General features: G+C 36.5%; 1 protein-coding gene across 1 annotated transcript; it reads right to left on the bottom strand.

The window, feature by feature from the left end:
- Positions 1-2,450: 2,450 nt before the first annotated feature.
- Positions 2,451-16,933, bottom strand: LOC106665422 (ABC transporter G family member 23-like). Its single transcript, XM_024226348.1, has 15 exons — positions 16,775-16,933; positions 16,542-16,674; positions 6,527-6,681; positions 6,362-6,469; positions 6,204-6,297; positions 5,984-6,127; positions 5,747-5,877; positions 5,469-5,682; positions 5,229-5,406; positions 5,031-5,146; positions 3,612-3,682; positions 3,192-3,280; positions 2,957-3,133; positions 2,809-2,895; positions 2,451-2,749 (listed from the first exon to the last, which is right to left on the bottom strand). Exons 1-15 carry the CDS (start codon positions 16,891-16,893, stop codon positions 2,523-2,525), a joined length of 2,043 nt encoding a protein of 680 aa, XP_024082116.1. The 5' UTR covers positions 16,894-16,933; the 3' UTR covers positions 2,451-2,522.
- Positions 16,934-21,473: the final 4,540 nt, after the last annotated feature.

The following is a 21,473-nucleotide window of genomic DNA, read 5'->3' as shown; positions in this document are numbered from 1 at the left end:
AGCAGTTTGTCTCTTTCATTTTCATATTCTGGACATTCAAAAATTATGTGGGAAGGATTTGAAGGGCAATCGCAAATGGGACAGTTCTGGACAAGATGCCAAACAGATTCTCTTCTTGTACCTACCCCATAGGCCATGATTTGTCTTCAGTCTAAAAATAGTAAAATAGAACGCCTTTGACATTCCTTCTGGGCTATTACCTTCCGAAAACCGTAAGTTTTTTTCTTGAGCTCAGGGAACAGTGACCTGTAATAATTGCCAACATTTGATGCGTTGTATTTTTCTTGCCACAGATTTATACAAAACTTTTCCAAAAAGTTTTTCCCGTCATCTTTAAGAATTTTAATGTTAAAGTTGGACCTGATGTTGCAGCCTCCTTTGCAAGTAGTGCAATAAAAGCCATATACCTAATTATAATGTACATAAATTAGATTTTATTCTTTTCATGCCCACATAGAAAACAGCTGATGTAATTTAAGCTTATTGTAGATTTTTGTAATTTGGAAAAACATTTAGACTTGCCAACCAGCAATGCATTCACTGGTGCAGTGCTCATAGCTAGTTTTTTTTTTTTTTTTTTTTTTTTTTTTTTTTTTTTTTTTTTTTTTTTTGGGAGGGGGGGAACTTGATTCATGCATCTGTTCAGAATTACATACTAGATATCAATATTGGCACAAATTTGTTAACAGCCCATTTCGGGCAAGAAGACAGCAAACTGTCAGGCAAGGTGGTTAAAAAAATTTCAGCCAGAGAATTTATCTGGTTTTGAGTAAGTCATAAAAGGAGCATCCAGTCTACAGGCATCCAATATGCATTAAAAAAATTTTAGGTTAAAAAAAAAGATTCAAACAGTTTACTCTTTTTTTGAATATCTACTGGGTGCATCGTGACAGTTAACTGTTCTCTCCTTTACAACTTTACATACTACATATATACTTATGCATACTCCGCAAGGGTCTCATCTTAGACCAGTTTTGTTTCTCTTATTTATTGATGATCTTGCTCTCCCTTCTGCTCAATTTTTATTATTTGCTGATCTGAAAATCTTTTCCATAATCACTTCTTCTGATCGCTTACAATTACAAAATTCTATCAATAACGTGCTAACCTGGTGCTCTAATAACAAACTTGCTCTTAATGTTTCCAAATGCTACACAATTACATTCTCTCATAAGAAACAACCTTTTATTTATCACTATGATGCTCTTTTAACGCGTGTTGAGGTCGTAGAGGATCTTGGTGTACTTTTTGATCAAAAGTTCAAGTTTAAAGAACATATTTTTTCAATAAAAAATAATCTATGAAGATGCTAGGTTTTATCATCTGGAACACCTATGAATTTAAAAATCCTCTGTTTTGTCCATCTTTATAAAGCTTTTGTATAACCCATACTAGAATATGCTACACCTGTTTGGAACCCATTCTATCTAAATTATCAAAAAATTCTTCAATCAAAACAAATTTTTAAAAACTGTCCTACAAACTCAATCTTCCTCCGAATTCTGCCTACCATGAAATCCGCTCTGAATTTAAACTTTTCGAACTGGCACTAAAAAGGGATTACTTTGATACTGTTTTTGTATTTAAATTATTAAACAATAACATTGATAGTCCTTCTCTCCTCTCTCAACTACAGCTACATGTCCCTTCTCACTCTCTTAAAACCTATAAATTATTTTATATTGAATTTCAAAGCTCTAACTACAAGCTCTCTTCTCCTCTACACAGAATGATGATCAAGATTAACATCTGCAATAGCATTGACTTCTTCAATAATGCAATCTGTGAAAAACCATATCCTACAACCTTAGTTGAATGCTTTTATATTTCACTGAACAAAATTATTACAATTTATTTCATTCTGGTTCAACTAATTCTCGCACTCGAGAGATTATTCGGCTGCCGCGCCGTCATCCGCTTACACTATAATAAAGGAAGTAATTGCATATTTAGTTTTTTTAAATCTTAATCATTGTGATCTTGAATCTCGAAATACTTAATAAAAAGACGCAATGCCTCTGACCAATACAATTCTGATACAGTGCAGAATGCGTAGGATACGTTGAACTTTAATCATCTTGCCATACTTGAATTGTACAAGTCAGGAAAGGTACCACTTCAGATTATATGTTGTGTTACACACTTAAATTTAATACATAAAAAGGTCTTGCAGTTAAAAAACTAGAAATTTATTTACATATTATATGTCAAAGAATATCCCTTAAACAGATCTCACTTGGAATTTCCAAATTTATCTTAGTATTGATTATGGTACATTTTATAAAATGAACACTTAAAAACTTTTGAAAATAAATGGCATTATGTACATAATTTACAGTAAATTTCAATTTATAAAATATTTGTTAATAAATACATGAAAATATCTTGCTTTTTTAGATTAAAATAACATTACCGAATAAAGACCTAAGGTTTTTTTTTTTTTTTTTTTTATTGATAAAACTATTGTATTCTGTGGGAAATAATGCAATAATGTTTTAAAATGAATCAAAGAAAATAAAATTTCAACTTCTCCTGAGACCTTTCTTGGCCCCAATTACTAATCGAGTCATAAAACAAAAAAATAAAATCCACATTGTTGATGAGATAAAACCTTTATAGACTGTAGGATGTTCGATGCCCCAGCCTCGAGCTGTCAGCGCTCTCATAGCTTCCGTCGGTAAAGATGTTGGAAGCAGCCAGCCGATCGTTTTTAATATAGTGTGCATTCCTTCTTGAGGCCATAGCATTCCTATAATTACATTTATTTAGAATATATAGGGATTTTATTAAAATAAAAACTAAACATACCGCTCATTGAGCAAAGAGGGAAAAAACTTCCAATACCCATGAACGATGCTGTATTCATAGTATCCGAAATTACAGATATTAGGAAACCTACAAATTAAAGAAAATTGGCTATATTTTTTTAAACACCGTTTGATATATGCTCACTCACCAAAACACATCCCGCTCAATCCCTGCAAAATAAGGAGGTTCGACGTCCAGAAAAAGTTGCCGACAAAAGGACTGTCAAATACTTGGTACATAATAATCATCATCAACAACCCTTGCAAGCACAAAACCACAAATTGGATTACAGAATGTGCTACGACTACCTCTAAAGATGTGACTCCTACAAAACAAATCATCATTATTACAATATTTCTTTATTAATTTATCCGATGACTTACCAGCTACCATGCACCTCTCAAGAATGCCAGCCATTTTTTCGTACAACAGGACTCCAACAGTGAACATCAGTGGCAAGTAAAACATAAATCTGTAAAATATATTGAATGTTTAATTTAACGACTATTCTTAGGGACTGGAGTGGCCAGGGTGAGTTATGGCATCAGACTTGTTTTGGTCACACTTGGGTTTGGATTCAAACATAGCATTTGGAATTTTATTTCAGAATAATTGGGGGGGGGGGGGTAAGTACTATAGTGTGACTCCTCGTGCACCCAATGGGTTGGACATTAATCCCTACTACATGAGAGGAACTTTTTTTTAGGTTATTTTTATATTTCTTGAGATGATACTTCATTGCAGATAAATAATTGATTATTATAGCAATAAAAAATAATAAAAAATAAGTAAAAAACACTTACACAACTATCACAGCTGGTGAAGCAAAATGAATGAAGCTGGGATGTTTGTTTCCGTATATGGGGTCCTCAAACTGAAAAAATCAAAACAAATTCTCATAAACAATATTACACCATAAATTCTGTTGTGTTCTATTGCAAATATTAAGTTTTGATTAAGCAAAAATTTTCAATAAAGTACAAATAATCAGTACATTTTAATTATTAATTGTACAGTGTGCATAGGTTGGGTTAGGTTAGGTTAGAGATGGTTAGGTTAACCATTCTCATAAACAACATTACACCATCAATTCTGTTCTGTTCTATTGCAAATATTAAGTTTTGATTAAGAAAATATTTTCAATAAAGTACAAATAATCAGTACATTTTAATTATTAATTTTACAGAGTGCATAGGTTGGGTTAGGTTAGGTTAGAGATGGATTGGTTAGATTAGGATTGGTTTAGGGACGGGTTAGGGAAGGTTTCCCTAACCATCCCTAACCATTCTCATAAACAATATTACACCATAAATTCTGTTGTGTTCTATTGCAAATATTAGGTTTTGATTAAGCAAATATTTTCAATAAAGTACAAATAATCAGTACATTTTAATTATTAATTTTACAATGTGCATAAGTTGGGTTAGGTTAGGTCAGGGATGGATTGGTTTAGGGACGGGTTAGGGAAGGTTAGGTTAACCATTCTCATAAACAATATTACACCATAAATTCTGTTCTGTTCTATTGCAAATATTAAGTTTTGATTAAGCAAAAATTTTCAATAAAGTACAAATAATCAGTACATTTTAATTATTAATTTTACAGTGTGCATAGGTTGGGTTAGGTTAGGTTAGGGATGGATTGGTTAGATTTTACACCATAAATTCTGTTCTGTTCTATTGCAAATATTAAGTTTTGATTAAGCAAAAATTTTCAATAAAGTACAAATAATCAGTACATTTTAATTATTAATTTTACAGTGTGCATAGGTTGGGTTAGGTTAGGTTAGGGATGGATTGGTTAGATTAGGATTGGTTTAGGGTCGGGTTAGGGATGGTTAGGTTAACCATTCTCATAAACAATATTACACCATCAATTCTGTTCTGTTGCAAATATTAATTTTTGATTAAGCAAAAATGTTCAATAAAGTACAAATAATCAGTACATTTTAATTATTAATTTTACAGCGTGCATAGGTTGGGAAAGAAATGGGTTAGGTTAGGTTAGGAATGGATTGGTTAGATTAGGATTGGTTTAGGTTTGGATAGTAAGTGATAGAAGTATGAGATAATGTTAATGAAATAATTCTTTTTCACTAAACTACATATAATCAAAACGCCCATTGATCCTCAGGTTATGGATAAATTCCCATTATTTATATAATACACAATTCTCTAAATCTACAATATATATATAATAAAATAATTAAATGGTTTAATTACTCGAACAGGAATAGTTGCTGCTTTTGATGGCCATCCACAGTCTCTAAATAAATCTTCTAGAAATTCAGCATAACCACTCAACAGATGTTCTTTGATCATATTTCCAATGTACTGATCTGTAATTTTTTTTTTGTTAAGTATAAACAACAAACTTTGGAAAGAAAAGCCAATGGGCCTAATTATCATAAAATTATATACTTGACATATCCATCCAGACGTTAAGCTGACTGAATTCAATAGAATGATTCGATGCGTCATTCGTTAAATTGATCCTTTCAGCAAGTGATGTCGAGTAATCATTTGAGAAATACAAGAGCCCCCAGGCCTTGTGCAATGAGACGGCAGATTTCCCAGTATCGAGACTGTCATACTCCACCTTTTAAAGAAAAGAAATATAAAATAAATATTTTCAGTATGAAATTGCTAATGTGAGCGTACAAGGTCTATGGTCCGATTTCTCAAAATATTTATATATCGACAACTGAAAGGTTCATCCAAATGGCAACCGCTCATTGAAAACATTTTGCACTCTTTTAAACCTTGAAGTTCATCGACTACTATCGCCACTTTCAATCCTTCTGGGTCATGTCCAATAGCCAAATTATAAAATGTACATTGTACTAATGGCAGTCCGAGTAGAAATATCATCATTCTGAAAATTGTGCTCAGTTTAGTTTGATTATATTTAATTTAATTCGGTGTATTCATATACTTACGCTTTGTTTCTCCACATAAAAAACCAGTTTTTAATTAATTGAGCCATAAAGCGTGACCATGTAAACCAACCATCTGATTTTAAGTGTGGTTTAGGCTTTGTTTCACTTTTATCTGGATAATCAATAACTTCCTAAAAACAAACAATGCTATCGTTATTTAATTTTTTTCAAATAATCATATAAACTTGTTTAAAAAAACCTGTATAAATTCATCGATCTATGATTTCAAAACTTTACCTGTTCTTCTTCACCACTGGTCGCATTTTTCTGTTTGTGACTTAATTGTAAAAACGCCTGTTCGAGATTGTCACAGTTGTGTGATGTCATTAATAAATTTGGAGCCTCTTCACATAGCAGGACTCCTCCTCTCATCAATCCCACCTGATAAAACAGAGCTTAAATAAGGATCAAGTAATAAATTTAATAATCAGCGCTTAAACCAGATTGAAAAATTTACTAAGTTTGCTTGCCGAGCCTCTTCAATGTAATGTGTCGTAATAATAATCGTCTTTTTCCCATCTGATGCCAATTTCATAAGGTGTTCCCATATACTGAAATCAAACAATTCACGAATTAAAAAATCCATATCAAATATCAAATTTAAACCAGATCAACCTCTGGCTGAGAAGAGGGTCCAATCCAACAGTCGGCTCATCTAAGATTAACAGTTGAGGATCGTGTATCAACGCCACAGCAAAAGAAACTCTCCTTTGTTGGCCTCCACTGAAAATAAATTTGTATTTAGTGACTTCCAAGAATTAGTTCCTATGGATCATTTACCTTAAGTTTTCGACTAGTGTTTGAGCAGAAGGCAGTTCAAGAAGTTGAACCAGTTGATCAGTTCGGTTTTCAATCTGTTCATATGTCATGCCAAACAGTCGCCCATAGTAAAGGAATGTTTCTAGAATGCTTAGTACGGAATAGAGAGCAATGTCCTGAAATTAGAAAGAATTATGTTTCTATTAATATGGGTATGTTTTGGGTTGTATACACTGAATACACAAATTTCTATTTCTAGCACATTCATTCGGACAACCATTAAAAGATAGTCATTGGTGAAGGCAGGCAATTGCCTGAGAATTTGGGGTCTAAGTCTAAATTCAAAAGAGAATTGAATTGTATGACAAAAGTTAGGACTACCAGTATTGACCAATCTTGATGAGAAGTAATATAGAGCCATTTGTACAGGTTATGTGAACATTGATAGCAGAGCTGGAACATTTGTGGCCAGGCACCCGGCCTTCTCAACATCAATGATATAAGTTAGACTTGAATTTTATTTTTTAGAGTGTAATCTACAAAATCTTTCACAACTAATAAAGCATCATATTGTCTATTGCTTAAAAAATCATTTTTATAGAGGAAGTGCAAAATACTGTCTATTATCAATTTTTGAGAATCTTTCCTTCTGTTGGCAAAAGGCAAATTGGACGAAATTTGGCTGGTCTGTTCAAGTTTTTTCTTTCTAGGCTTAACTATGGATCCTTTCCAATTTTTCTCATTACAATGTTGTACATAACAGTAGTAATTTTGCCATCCTCACCTGGCTACTTTTGCTGGAGGTCTGTGATAGTGAGTAATCTATCATTTCAATGAACATGCTTCCTGAAAAAGCTTATTTTCTATTTTACAGTCCTCATATGACTTTTTCTATCAGATTATTCCATGTGTCAGTGTTGTATCACTATAGTTTTTATACATAGTAGTCAGAATAGTGGCAGACTCTAAACCATGGTGGCTGAGTGGTTGGCATCCAGCTCATCTTTGCTACATTAGTGGTCTTGGGTTCGAATCCTTGCTCAGCTCATGGAATTTTAATTGGAGAAAGTACTGTGAAGTTGGTTGACCCTTGTCCAGGACGCTGTTTTTTTATTTTATTTTACTTTTTTTAAATAATTAGGGTAATTAGGTGTTGATATGTACATAACTATAATTATGACAATTCTTTCCTCCAAAACGACCTAAGTAGATCTATTGTGTAACTTTTATAAGTTATAGCCAATCCTTAGGAAATGTGCTTTTTCCTTATAAGACTAAGTACTTTCTTTGGTGCCTCTTGCGGAGTTCTTTGTGTCCCACCAAAGTGACTAATGCTTTACATTCACAAATGATACGTGCTGATGTCTCGTGGAGGAAGTAAGTGATACTGTTTTGAAAATGTTCAGAAGTTATCACTATTATAAAGAAACCAAATAATAAATACAGAAAGAAATCAGTAGCACCATGATGAAGTAGTGTTGGATTTAATGTGAGGATTAGGGTTAGGCTAGGGTTAGGGACAGGTTAGGTTATGTAGGGTTAGGGTTTGGTTAGATTAGGTAGGGTTAAGAACAGGTTAGTTACATATTCATGTTTCGCTGTTTTTCCCGAGAAGCGAAGAAAATAAGCCAGTGCGAATCGCGACTTTTAATACTAATCTACATTCGGTAAGGTTGGGGTTAGGGACAGGTTAGATTATGTAGGGTTAGGGTTAGGGATTGGTTAGGTTAAGAAGGGTTAGGAACAGGTTAGTTTTCATATTCATGTTCCGCTGTTTTTCCGAGAATCGAAGAAAACATGCCAGTGCGAATAGCGACTTTTAATCCTAATTCTACATTCGGTACGGTTGGGGTTAGGAACTGGATAAGTTAGAAAGGTTTGCAGCAAACACAATAAATAAATAAAAATCAATAAATGTCAAAATAAAAGTTTTTTTTTTGTATAATTGCTGTTTGTTATTATAAACCAAGAACGGGTGGAATTACGTGCTGTCGGTCTCGTTCGTCTCAACTTTGACGTCAGAAAGTACTAAGCAATAGGATAATAGACAGCAGTTCGTGCTTAGATTTATAAAACACCCGTTAGATCAAAACATACTCGTCGAAACACTAGTACTTTGTTATCGCCTTGCTGTCCATCCAAAATAAAACGAAAGTAACAAAACATAAAACTAGGGAAAACAGGAAGAAACTAAGTCTTATAACAGCATCTACTTTTAGATTTTTATTAAAAATTTTGTTTCTGGTGCGATTTGATTTAACTTTTATCGATCCTCTAATGGCTAATACCTTGTTTTTTTTACACCAGAGAGTTATACAATAGTTTGCCAAGTCGCTAGCCAGAAAAATCCGAGAGAATGGTCCAAATCACATTTTATTTAGTGCAAAAAGTTAATTGTGTCCAAACATCTGTTTTATAAATCACCCCTACATTCTAATATCACGGAGAAAACGAATAAATCATAGAAATTCTAACTTAAAATTAGGTTTAAAACCTCATATTCAGTTTAAAACTTAACTGCCTGACGTATTTCATTTGAAGGAGGGGAAATAAATCTACACAAACAGCGAGATTAGGCGGACCAGATCAAAATACGCATACGAATGAAATTGTTTATTTCGTGTAATATTCAAATCGTCATGGATTGAAATTCTAGGAGACCGCCGGAGGTATTTAAACCCAAATAAATTAAATTCAGGTTCTTTTAATAGGACACTGTTTACAGCGACCGAGACCTCCTAAATCAATTTTTTCCTACGCCTTTTTCTGCCAAATCATCACGGAAAGTAATGAAAAGGAAGAACGGCTTATTTATAAAAATGTACGTTTTAATACATGGTAGTAAATTTCGAGACGTACACGGCCCCTCATGAAATAAACATAACGCCAAGCTCAGTGTGTTATTTTGGTTTCAGTGCTGTTAAAATAAAGAGAAGACACGTTTCAAAAGGGAAGCATGATGGGTCGTATGGTTACCTCAGGATTTTTACATAACTGATTTCCGTCTCGAACACTGACCTTTAGAAAGTAGAACCGTACGCCAATCACTTTCATTTCCCATGAAGTGCGTTTGAACCGGAAATGGTTTCCAATTCAAACTTTTTAGCGGTAAGTTTAAAAAATAAATAAAAAAGGCTGTGGGCCCTCGCTGGATTCATTGCTGCTCAGGGCTCGATATATCTTGCGCGGGACATTCCGAAATGAGATGCTAGATGTTATTTTTTTATTTGGTTACTTAAACGATTTGTGGAGGTGTTTTGGGCAAGAACCGTAGAAAATAAACAAGCTCAATTAAGTTAGTTGGTGAGTCTCATCTTGGATGTCGAGCCATGATCAGGAAACGCTTCCCGAAAGCACGGCAGTCCATGTCCTTGTGTTAATTTCACAAAGGAATACCTTGGAAGCATCCAGGAGGATGGACATTAAAATTTTGGGAACAGATAATGGTCTATCCGAAAAAGCTGTAAAGTCATCCGCGCAGCAGCCAGTAAATGTCAGTCAATTCTGTACGGTGGCGAATATGGATTAGCGCACTTCAAAATAAGAAAAGAAGTTCTTGGAATAACTACTATCGAAAGACCCGCAGTGCTTGTGATCAACAGGGTAACCCCTGACTTAATGAATACAAAGAAAGTTCGTTTTTGAAAGGAAAGCAAAAGTAGGTTTCGAAAGAGAAAGAAAGGAGGAGGTAAGAGACCATGAAATGCTGGCAAAGATGGACAGCGAACTGAACGGTAAACTGGAAAACTTGGTAGTGGAAAGTTACGATTCCTACTTACACAAGGTAGGTGACGATAAGACACTAGGAAAGGGGATTTGGTATTCCCAAAGCCTGCAGCCTTTCGGATTATAGAACTTTCCCTAGTTCCTTAGTGCAGTTCAATTGACTCCATCCTTGTTTTAAGAAGTAGTAGGTCATTGACAATTATTTTCACGGGTCTTCTTGGTACCCTAGGTTATATCTTCGTTGGGGGGTGGCTTTATATTTGACGATAATATGTATGGCAGTTTCTTCATCCTCGTTGCATAACCTACAAATGTGGTCATCATTGAATATACCCGTGTTTTGTAGGTATTTTCTCAGATCCCAATGAGAGGTTGTGTTTGCCAGTTTTGGTGGGTTTTTAATTTTAATAATTGGATTTTTGGGGCCTAGAGAAGCTATCTCCGAGGTCGCCCGAGCAATGCCGTGCGATTCTGGAGACCGAGGCTGGTGTAGATGAATGAGCTAGATGATATAGTCGATAGGGAGCATATGGCCACGTGCAACCTGTGCTGCTGAGAGTACCCTCGCTGCGACTTGCTCCATTATTGGTCACTTCTCGTCGAGTCAGGTTGAGGTTGAGCGCCTGCTTACAAGGGTGCTGCAAGCTCACTGGCCGCTGCCTGGAAGGCGGAACCATTGCTGAAGTTAATAAGAAGTTAACATATTTCTTTTTTTGTGGTCCTATTCTGATGCGGGAAAGTGTTTGTTTGATAGTTATCACAATATAACAATACCAGAATCGAACCAGCCAAACACACTTCGTATACAGCTGTCGACTCAAGGAAAGGCAATAATGCCAACCTAATTGAATGTTTTCTAGTAAAAAACAATGGGGTATGGTGAATCCTGATTAGAGGGTGTCCTAAAGATGAAACTGTAGGAGGGCAAACAGGATCCATCAGTGCTGAGTAGAGGCATCAGCAATTTTGTAATGTTTGGTTGCCACGGTTCCCGTCTGATAATTGGTTTTTTCGTTTTTGAGAGTCCCAAATACGGGAAGTATCGACCATCATTGCCGATATTTTGCCTCCATCCCTATGGTATGGTATGATGGAAAGGATGCTAGGAAGCGGGGTTTGTATTCCCCAGGCCCTGCAGCCTTCTGGCTTATTGTACCTTCCTAGTTCCTTAGTTCAGTCAATAGACTCAATCCTTCTTCTTAGAAGTATCAGGTCATTGACTGTCGCTGCTGCAATTAGCACCGCTAGAGTTTATCAACTTCTCCTTTTGTTTGGATCCATTCTGCGATGGAGATTCACGCAATAGAGAGATGTACTCAATTCAACTTGACTAAAAGGGACAAAAACAAGAACATAGCTTCATGTCAGATAGCCAAGCAGCCATCAAAACACTAAGCTCAAACATCATTAGTTCAAACATGGTGTTGAACTGCAAAACCAAATTAAACATATTAGGTACTCAGAACAAAGTCAGCTTCTACAGGGTCCCACGACACATGGGAGTAGAAGGAAACGAGAAAGCGGACAGCCTCGCAAGTAAAGGAGCTGCTACACCGCTGATAGAACCCGAACCCTTCTGTGGCATAGGAACCCACACTATCAATGATTATCTCAGAAAGAAGGACAAAAAGAAAATGAAGGAACAATAGAATTCACTCATTCAACACAGACAATCCAAGAATCTCCTATTCAATTTTGGAAGAAAAGAAATTACAGAATGTGTCAAGGGAAGCAGGAACAAACTGCGAATCCTAATATGATTCCTAACAGGACACTTAAAGAAGATTGGAATAATCCAAGATGGCACTTGCAGATTCTGCAAAGAGGCAGAAGAGACAACACATCTACTAACAAACTGCGGAACACTAGCCCGCAGGAGGAAGTGCTTTGGGACGTACAATGTGTCCATGGAAGAGATTACATTGAAACCGGGCCTACTAATGAAATTCCTTGATGAAATAGGACTTACGGGTGTGCTCTATTCAGAGAACCGAGATACAATAGCTCTTACAGGGCGCAGTACATTACACCCCGACTATTGGTGTGGTATGGTATGGTAAAAAAGGATACTAGGAAGCGGGGTTTGCGCTCCCCAGGCACTCCAGCCTTCTGGCTTATTGTATCTTCCTAGTTCCTTAGCTCAGTGCAATAGACTTAATCCTTCTCCTTAGAAGTATCAGATCATTGACTGTCGCTGCTGCAATTTGATTCCCTAAGTTTTTTCCGTACGTAAGGTTAAATCTCCATTGAGCTGTTGATTCGAAGATGATGTGAGTGGCTGTTTCTTCCTCCTCATTACATAATCTGCAAATGGAATCATCGCTGTATATACCCATGTTGTTTAGATGTTTTCTCAGATACCAGTGACGGGTTAGTAGTCCTACCACTCCTTTGAGTTTGGCCCTCTCCAATTGCAGCAGTGTTTTTGACAGTCTCGGTGAGGGTTGTTTCATCATAAGTTTACTATGTCTAGCACCGCTGGAGTTTATCCACTTCTCATTTTGTTTTGTTTGGATCCATTCTGCGATGGAGGATTCTATATTTGTTTTTGTTATCCCAAGGATAGGTTCAGGGCCTATGTATGGTCTTGCAGATCCTACTCTGGCCAGACTGTCTGCTTTCTCCTTACCCAAATTTCCCGTGTGCCCTGGCACCCAAGATATCATCAGTTGTGCTTTCCCAGGTTTTGGAGATTTTGGATGGGGTGCTTTTAGGTAAAGCTCCTTCTTGTAGTGAAGAATAAGACAGCTGTTTTCTTAGATTTTATGGTAGTTACTACAAGTTTACGGCGTTTGGCGGATTGGGCAGAATGTCATCCAATTTTTCCTTTTTGATTGTTACCAGGTTACAATACCAAACAAAAGTTTACTAATGTTTGCCTTTAAACTAATTCGATAATAATCAGTTGCGAAATTATTTTTACGTTTCTTCTAAGTTTGGCCCTCTCCATTTGCAGCAGTGTTTTTGCCAGTCTCGGTGAGGTTGTTTACTAGGTCTAGCACCACTAGAGTTTATCCATTTTTCCTTTTGTTTTGGTTGGATCCATTCTGCGATGGAGGATTCTATATTTGTTTTTGTTATCCCAAGAATAGGTTCGGGGCCTAGGTATGGTCTCGCAGATCCTCCTCTGGCCAGACTGTCTGCTTTCTCGTTACCCAAAATTCCCCTGTGCCCCGGCACCCAAGATAACATCAGGTTGTTGCGTTTCCCCAGGTTTTGGAGATTTTGGATGCATTCACTGACTAATTTTGATGTGATTCTTTTACATGCTAATGCTTTAATAGCTGTTTGGCTGTCTGATCTTATGAGGATTTTTTTGTCAGTGTAACCTCTTTTAAGATTTTCCAGGGCACAAGGCATGTATATCTGCTTGAAAGACCGAAGTGTACTTCATGAGTTGATTGCTCATGTTTTGGGCTTGTACAGAAAACGCTTCATCGGGTTCTTCGTTTGTTTTGGAGCCATCTGTGTATCATATCATTGTATCTGATGCTCTCCTGTGTTCTTCCTCTCCTTTGTACTCCGTTGAGACTTTATAAGAAGTTGTGAAGATTGTTTCCGGGATCATGTAATCAATCCCCATCCCTATACAGGTGGTATTTTGTTATCAATGTTACACTTATTATGGTGATAATATCCAAGAAGAGTTTTGTTATAATTGTATCCGTTATCGCCATTCATGTCGTAATTTAAGAGGAGAATTGCAAGGCGTTAATTTATTCTCAGCTGGAAGCCTAGTACGGGAGACTAATATAAATCGATCAATTGTGCCCTGAAATGCGAACGGAGTTTCACTTCTTTCATCAGACGCAATCATTTGGTAAATATGAAAGATTCGGCGCGTCAGGATTATTTTTACCGGGGATGAACCAGACAGACATCTGTCATTTAGGATGGAGGTAGAATTTATATAAATTATTCAACTGGGGGAAACAGGTGGGATGAAATAGGTGCGTACTAAATCAACCCAGCGGGGTGTTTTTTTCTGCCAAGATATAAATTCCTGACTAATACGAATTAATACGGGCTTCGCACGAGGGACTTGGTTTTACCTGGGATCGGGAGTGGACAAGCTCTTGATAGAAATTATGACAGAACGAAACAGTTTTCTGTCAATCGGCCAGTTTTCTGCTACAAAGTATTGATTTTATTTTGTAAACATTCTTACTGAATTATTAATTTTGAATTCAATAATCAGGGCTAAAGCCAAATTATCTTTAAAATTAATCACCTTAAAACCCTAATAAAGTGCATTTGTGTCTTCTCTCAATTATATTTGGCATTTACTTATCCATACTTATCCATCCATTTACGCATCCAAACGTCAAATAATGCGAAAAATATTCTTTATGTAAGCTAAAAAACGACTTGACAATGATTGAGACTTTGCGTCGGTGACGTTTCTGTAAATATAAAGGTCCGGGGTTCGAATCCAGCGGCCTTGCATTCGAACCCGAACTTACAAATGGGCTTTTTTTGTCAAAAACACGGACACGCGAAGGTTGATAAGACCTCTGCGGTTGCGAAGCCCCGTAAAAAAATCGAGACGGATTTTCCCAGAAAAAATCCGATGGGCATGTACATCAGTGTCTTTCAAGCTGAAGATTCAATTGAGCGATGTGCTCAGTTCAACCTGACCCCACAGCACGGGGGTCATTAAACACAAACATCATCCAAATTATGCTGAATTACCGAGTAAATTAAAAAAAGTCAGATATATTAAAATAGTCAATTTCTGGAATGAGGATATGTAGAAGAGGGAAACGATAAAAGCTCTTGCAAGAAAAGAAGCTGTCTGCTGAAATGAACGGACTAGACTACGATCAAAGATCATGTTGAAAAATAAGACTGGTTAAGACAAGAAACAATGGGACTCGTTCACTTAGCAGTTTATACGGGTGAAAAAATAAAGAATTTATCGACGAATAAAGACTCCGTTTCTTGATGTTGCAGATTCTTAGGAAGATCGGCCTGAACATACATAAACGTATGTATATTCTGCAAGGAATCAAAGGGAACCACAACGCTTTTGCGGTATGGAACCTTGTGATCAAAGAGCGTATTGAAAAAGAAGACAAGTTAAAAATGAAAAAAAAATAACACTGGAAATCGTTCTCTGGGGTTCTTGTGCTTGTTAAAAAAAGAAACTTCAAAATACATTCATGGCAGTAGGACAGTTTCTTGACGAGGCGGACTCAAAAGACATCTAAGAAAGACTTGTATGAACCTTCAGATCTTACATTTGTACATTCTGAAAGGAGACAGTGGATTTTTTTTTTTTTTTTTTTTGTTACCCTCTCACACGTGATAAATTAAAGTACATAGATATAATATTTACACATTTTCATAATTCGCATTCATATTAATTTATTAACCTATACTACAACTAAATTGGAGGTCGGAAGATTATCGTGATCGGCCCCCCCTTGTCTTTCACACTAATAAATACGTTCAAACTGTACATGTTCCACTCACACACTAACCTACCTTAATCTAAATTGTTTGTCGGGCCTGTGGAGTACTTGATATTCCTCGACCGTCACGTCCTTTCACGCATCACCTCTCACGCTAATAAATACATTCATTCTGGACAAGCCACTACACTTTGGAAGTATAGTACCAACGAAATGCCAATGACCCGTCCCTCACATCATACTACAATGATGATCCATACTACTTTGGAGGGCCTGTGGGTACTTGATATTTCGTCACAGCCACACCCATGCACACTTCGACATTCACGCAAATAAATACATTCATACAAATAGGAGGGATATACCACGTGTGGTGGGTTATATGAAGCCATACGCATTGATTAATTTTAGGTAATGACCTTCCGTTTATAATCACTGTTGTGCTTAAGTACTTTTGTTATGTCATTAGGAAGGCCATACCGTGCTCTGTGCGGCGCTAGTTGTTCGCATTCTTCTAAAATATGTCTTATTGTAACAATTGCGCCGCACATGGGGCATTTCCTCGGTCTCTTGCCGATCATCCGCCAACTTGTAAGCCATAGAAATTTCATTAAACAGTGAGTCTTCAACTACTCCTTTCGTTCATTATTTATTCCTTCATTTAACCATTCCTAAACTAACATCCCCTTTTCAATCTTCTTCCATTCCCGTTGGTGCCGAAACAATCTTATTAACTTCAACTCCTCTCTCCGGCGGTGTTCGTCGGCGCCATTTTGAATTTGGCTGCTGGCGAACATACTTTGTACTTGTTATTAATGTTTAATTTAGGAGTTGTGACTTCTGGGTACGCGACACCGTTTTGGTTAAACAAATCATTATTAAATTAAAATGTTTACTTGTGGCATATATCCGATATCGGCTCTGGACTTGCTGCTCGTGAAGATTTCACCGGCATCAAGTTCTACTCGTCCTACAATACAGTTGAGTAGTGTTGTTTTTCCACATCCACTAGGCCCCAGCAATCCATATCTGGAAAAACATAAAATTTCTTTAGCCTTGATTTACAAACAAAAAATGGGTCGAGAATCTGGATGGATAAAGTGGAACAGATTTTTATTTCAATACTCACATTGTACCTCTTGGCAGGGTCATGTTGAGTCCTTTGAGGACGACACTGGTCGGGCCGTACCTCTTGTACGCCCCCCTGATCGTGAGGGCATACTCGGTGGATGTTGAAATCGTGTCCATATCACGCCTTCATGTCCCCTAAAACGTCAAAAGCGTTAATCCTATTGGAAATTAGAGTCAACAATTTTATTATTGCAAAAATAAAGCCCCCTTCTGTATGATTCATTTTTCCCAGGCCATGAAAAATGCGAATTAAGATTTTAATCGTCTTAATTAATAACATTGAATAATGATCAGGCGGAATAATTTGAAGGGCGTGCGTTTTCATATTTTTTTGTTTAGTTGTAAGATTGGTTTATTAACATATTTTCTCATGGGATCTGTAGGGGTTGATGAACTTGCAGTTTGGTAGTTTCTGTTCATTTTAATCTGCCTACGCTCTCTAATATTTCAAAAATTGTTCTGTGTCTTATTTAGTCATTTTCACCTTTATTATGTTGTAGATATTTTAATTTTTTGTATTGTAACTAGAAATATTCGTGAGTTTTGCGCGTGGTGCTACGAGTCTCTTCGCCTATCTCATCCCTGGGATGACGACCCACCAAAATTTGATTCTCATTTGAAATTTTTTTTAAATCATTTTTTTGACGTTTCCGTTTCGTGACAAATTGCTAGGTCATATTATGATTCTGGGCTGGAAGTGCTTTGGCTGCCTTCGATGTTCCTGTAAGTTTTGCGGGTATGAATCTCTTTCTGGTTCTCATCCCTTGGGTAACAATCCAACAAATAAGTCTTCATTTTTTTAATGTGTCCCTTTTTGCGGCAAATTATTAGGTATTAGGGTTCGGGGCGTAAGTATTCATATTCCTATACCGTAGTATATGCCTTCTTAGGCGACAGTGTTCTGTCATAACTTATAAAAATCCAAAACGCTGAAATTCTACCAACCCGTTATAACTGTTCTCGAAGCGAAATCTTCTTAAATTTAAATTAGATAAATCTCAACGCACATAATTCAAGACACTTGTATTTTTGGCTAAGAATCAATCACATTTTTTGGAACCACCATTTTGATGAATACTTTTGCTCATACTTTTCACTTTGATTTAAATGTATGCTCAATATTTATTTTTTAATTAAAAGAGTGCAAANAAGTGAATCATCTGTGTAGCAGTCTATGTTACGATGGTCATCATCCAGCCTATAATTATAACAAGGGGTGACTACCTGAAAGTGCTTTTTCCCCGAAGGGGTTTTAATCTTTTTATCACTAACACTTAATAATTGACCGTTAACCTTACTCAATAGTTGAGAGATTTTTGAATGACCTATGTTATTGCACTTATGATTCCAGCCCTCGCTAATTAATCTGTGATTAGTGCTCTGACCTTAACCTCAATGTGATGGGGTGTGGTATTGATTATGATTTCAAGAGCTAAGGTGGCTAAAATGCTAATCTTTAATAATAATAACAGCAGAACAGCAGAGGTTATATCAACCCTCGGGGTCGCAATGCAGGGCCGCTGGATTCGAACCCGGGACCTTTACCTTACAGTGATGAGCGCGGTGTCTGGGTTTTATAAAAATTCAATGTTATCACCGTGAGAAAAGCGAATTTTTCTACTTTTAGCCTAGTTCAACAAGGTCCGTAGGGTCTTTTTTCATCAATACAATTATTTCACTTAATTAATACTTTCAACTACGAGGTTATTTGAACCCTCGGGGTGATGATGTTTTTGAAAAAAAAAGCCCATTTGTAAGTCCGGTTCGAATGCAGGGCCGCTGGATTCGAACCGGGACCTTTACCTTACAGTAATGAGCGCTAAACCGGCGGCCACCGACGCCACCTATATCTCATCTTTAAACTGTAATTATAACGCTGTGTTGAGAAACCTTTACCTTTTTTTCCACCGATAGCATTGGAAAAAAAGCGTGTAGAACAAATTGGCCTTAACATGCATTCAGAAGAAAATCGTTCACGACCCATAACCAAAATGGCCGGTTTCTTGTGAAACGGTCACAAAAAAATCCTTTACCTTTAATTACGTTATTAAATCGATAACGGTCAAAATTGTAATATTATTCAAAATGCGAACAAAAAACTCCAAGAAAACTTTCACTTTTCAGGATCGTTTTTATTTCGCTTCTTCACATTTTCGAAACGTTTTGTATGTTGATTAGGTACCAAATGTATTCGATTGTTTAACTTTTGACGTTTTTTCAAACAGGCTTAACCGCACACTGACGAAATATGCAGGTCGTTGAACACAGCCTCATTTTAAACATCCACGCTGGATTTCTTAATTTTCCATCTAATTGTAAGGGAATGTTGAACTCGAGGGGGTTACGAAATCCGGCCTTCGGTGGGTCAACCATTTCATTCCGACGGAAAGATGTCCTTCCATTCCAAATGAACCTTTTTCTTTGAAGCAGACGTCAAGAAAAAGAACTATATTATTGCATAAAAACACTAGTTTTGTGGTCCGCTTGACTTGTTTCAATTAATTAAGGTTTTTATTTGGGATAAAAAAGTCAGTGTCACGAGCGGGATTCGAACCCACGATCTTCGGCTAGATACGCCCCGCTGCTCTACCACTTGAGCTGTCGTGACTTCGATCCACTCGGACACTAACTTCCCATCTCAATCTTACCTTTTGAATTTTCCCTCCTTTTTGCCATTTTTCAAATCTCGTGTAATCTATTTGATTCTCGGCGACAAATTTAATGGCCACGGAGAGCTTTAGTGAAGTATACTTCATTTTAACTTATTAAATTCACTAGTTTCCGTGGTCCGCTTGACCAATTAATATTTCTTTTTTATCTCAACTAAAAACCTTAATTAATTGAAAGATATTTCGAAACGTTCAAATAAAGAGAATGAAAAAGGTGTTTTTTTTGACAGGGGCATTCGACAGCTTGGTCATTTCAGCCCCGATGCACTCACATAATACCGCTACACACTCGATACACAATCACACTAATAAATACATTCTACCTGTTCACTACAATAAACTACTCTAGTTTGGGGTCGCTGGGGTACTTTAAAAGTTTTCCCCAGTACACCCAAGTCACGCACGCGACATGAGGGGTGATGGAGGTGCTACGTCACCATCAGCCCCTCCCCATTCACACTAATAAATACATTCACTCATACAAGACACAGAAACTTTACTTCTAATTTCTAATTCCCAATTTCTTTAAAAAGCGAAATAGAGGACCCTGAAACTCTCTGTTGTGTTCGAGAACTCTCTTTAAATCTGGTTGCATGCCTACTCGCGCCCTGTAGGGAGCCAAGGAACGACACGCTTCGACTATGTGGGACACATAGAGCAACTTTGCTTAACGGACACCTGCGGGGGGATTGGCCCACCAGCAAGTGCCCATGTAAAAAATTCGTGTCACGTGAAATTTTAGAAACCATAATAACTAGCCAAATTGTTAATCATAGTAAATACGTAATAATAATAATATAAAAACAAAAAGAATTCAATTTTCAAATTTGCTAGTTAATTTGAAACGTATTGTGCTAAACACTAGTTAAAGGACGAAAATTCAGACCTGTTATAATTTCAGTTAAAAAACCCATCAAAATTATATAAAATTGAATCTGAAGTACCCTAAGGGAGATAAAGTATACAAACACTAGGTTTCTCACAGATTTATCATCCCTTTTTTTGTTCACCTCAAGATGTCTTTGGTCGGATAGGAGTGAGCATGGATTAGGTTAACTTATTATTAGGTTATTAAGAGATGATCGATACCATTATTTTTGTAAGATGTAGCGACGAAGGAGTATATTGTAGAACAGTTCACTGCAATAGATAGGGAAAGGCTATGGTACATAAGAAAGCTGCTCTTGTGCATCCTCATACACTAAAGAACAATCTGTTATTTATAAAACAAACCAAAATCATCCAGAGACACGATTAGCCGGAAAAAGAACAATAGAAGAAAGTTTAAGTGGAGAAAGAAAAATCTTTACAAATGAGAAGAGAAAGAAGGTTAGGTAAGGTACAGTTAAGCTGGGGAGGGTTAGGTTAGGACAGGTTAGGGTTAGAATTAGGTTACATATCTCAGCACCATCTCAAATCGATTTGCGCAAGACCTAACCTCAAAATACGTAGGAAAGAAATGATTACAAAAGATTTAGTTTTCAAGACAATCTAAAATAAAACGTTTCAAATAAAATTCGCAAACAATGGAAAACGCAAATATTTGCTACTTTGAAAAACCATTCCTGAGATTTGAAGACCTCGAACGATATGCTTGAGCAGAATTCTGTACTTTTTTTTAAGAAAAATTATTGGACTGAATAGATGAAAGTCTAAGTCCAAAAAGAAGACATTTCTACGACTCCTAAAGAATACCAAAGGTAAGTTGAATTGAGTTAGATTAGGAATACTTAGGTTAGGTAGAGTAAATTATGCAACATTACCGTAACGGAACGACGACTTTCAGAAAAACTATTTCGAAATTACCTACTTCCGTTAATATTCGAAATCGTGGGACCATAACTATCAAACGAACGTCACGATAGCTCAATGGAAGAGCATTTGTGTATTTATCCGAAAGTCGTGGGTTGCAGTCCCGCTCGTGACACTAATGTTTCATCTTAAACCTAACTTAACTTTCTTTGAGTTAATTTAGCGTTATATAAAAAGTTATTATAGAGATAAGTTAATAAATAACATTAAATACCC

This window comes from Cimex lectularius, unplaced genomic scaffold (assembly GCF_000648675.2).
Source record: "Cimex lectularius strain Harlan isolate CLEC.00 unplaced genomic scaffold, Clec_2.1 scaffold80, whole genome shotgun sequence".
Lineage (NCBI taxonomy): Eukaryota > Metazoa > Arthropoda > Insecta > Hemiptera > Cimicidae > Cimex > Cimex lectularius.
This window is presented reverse-complemented; position numbering and strand designations above follow the sequence as displayed.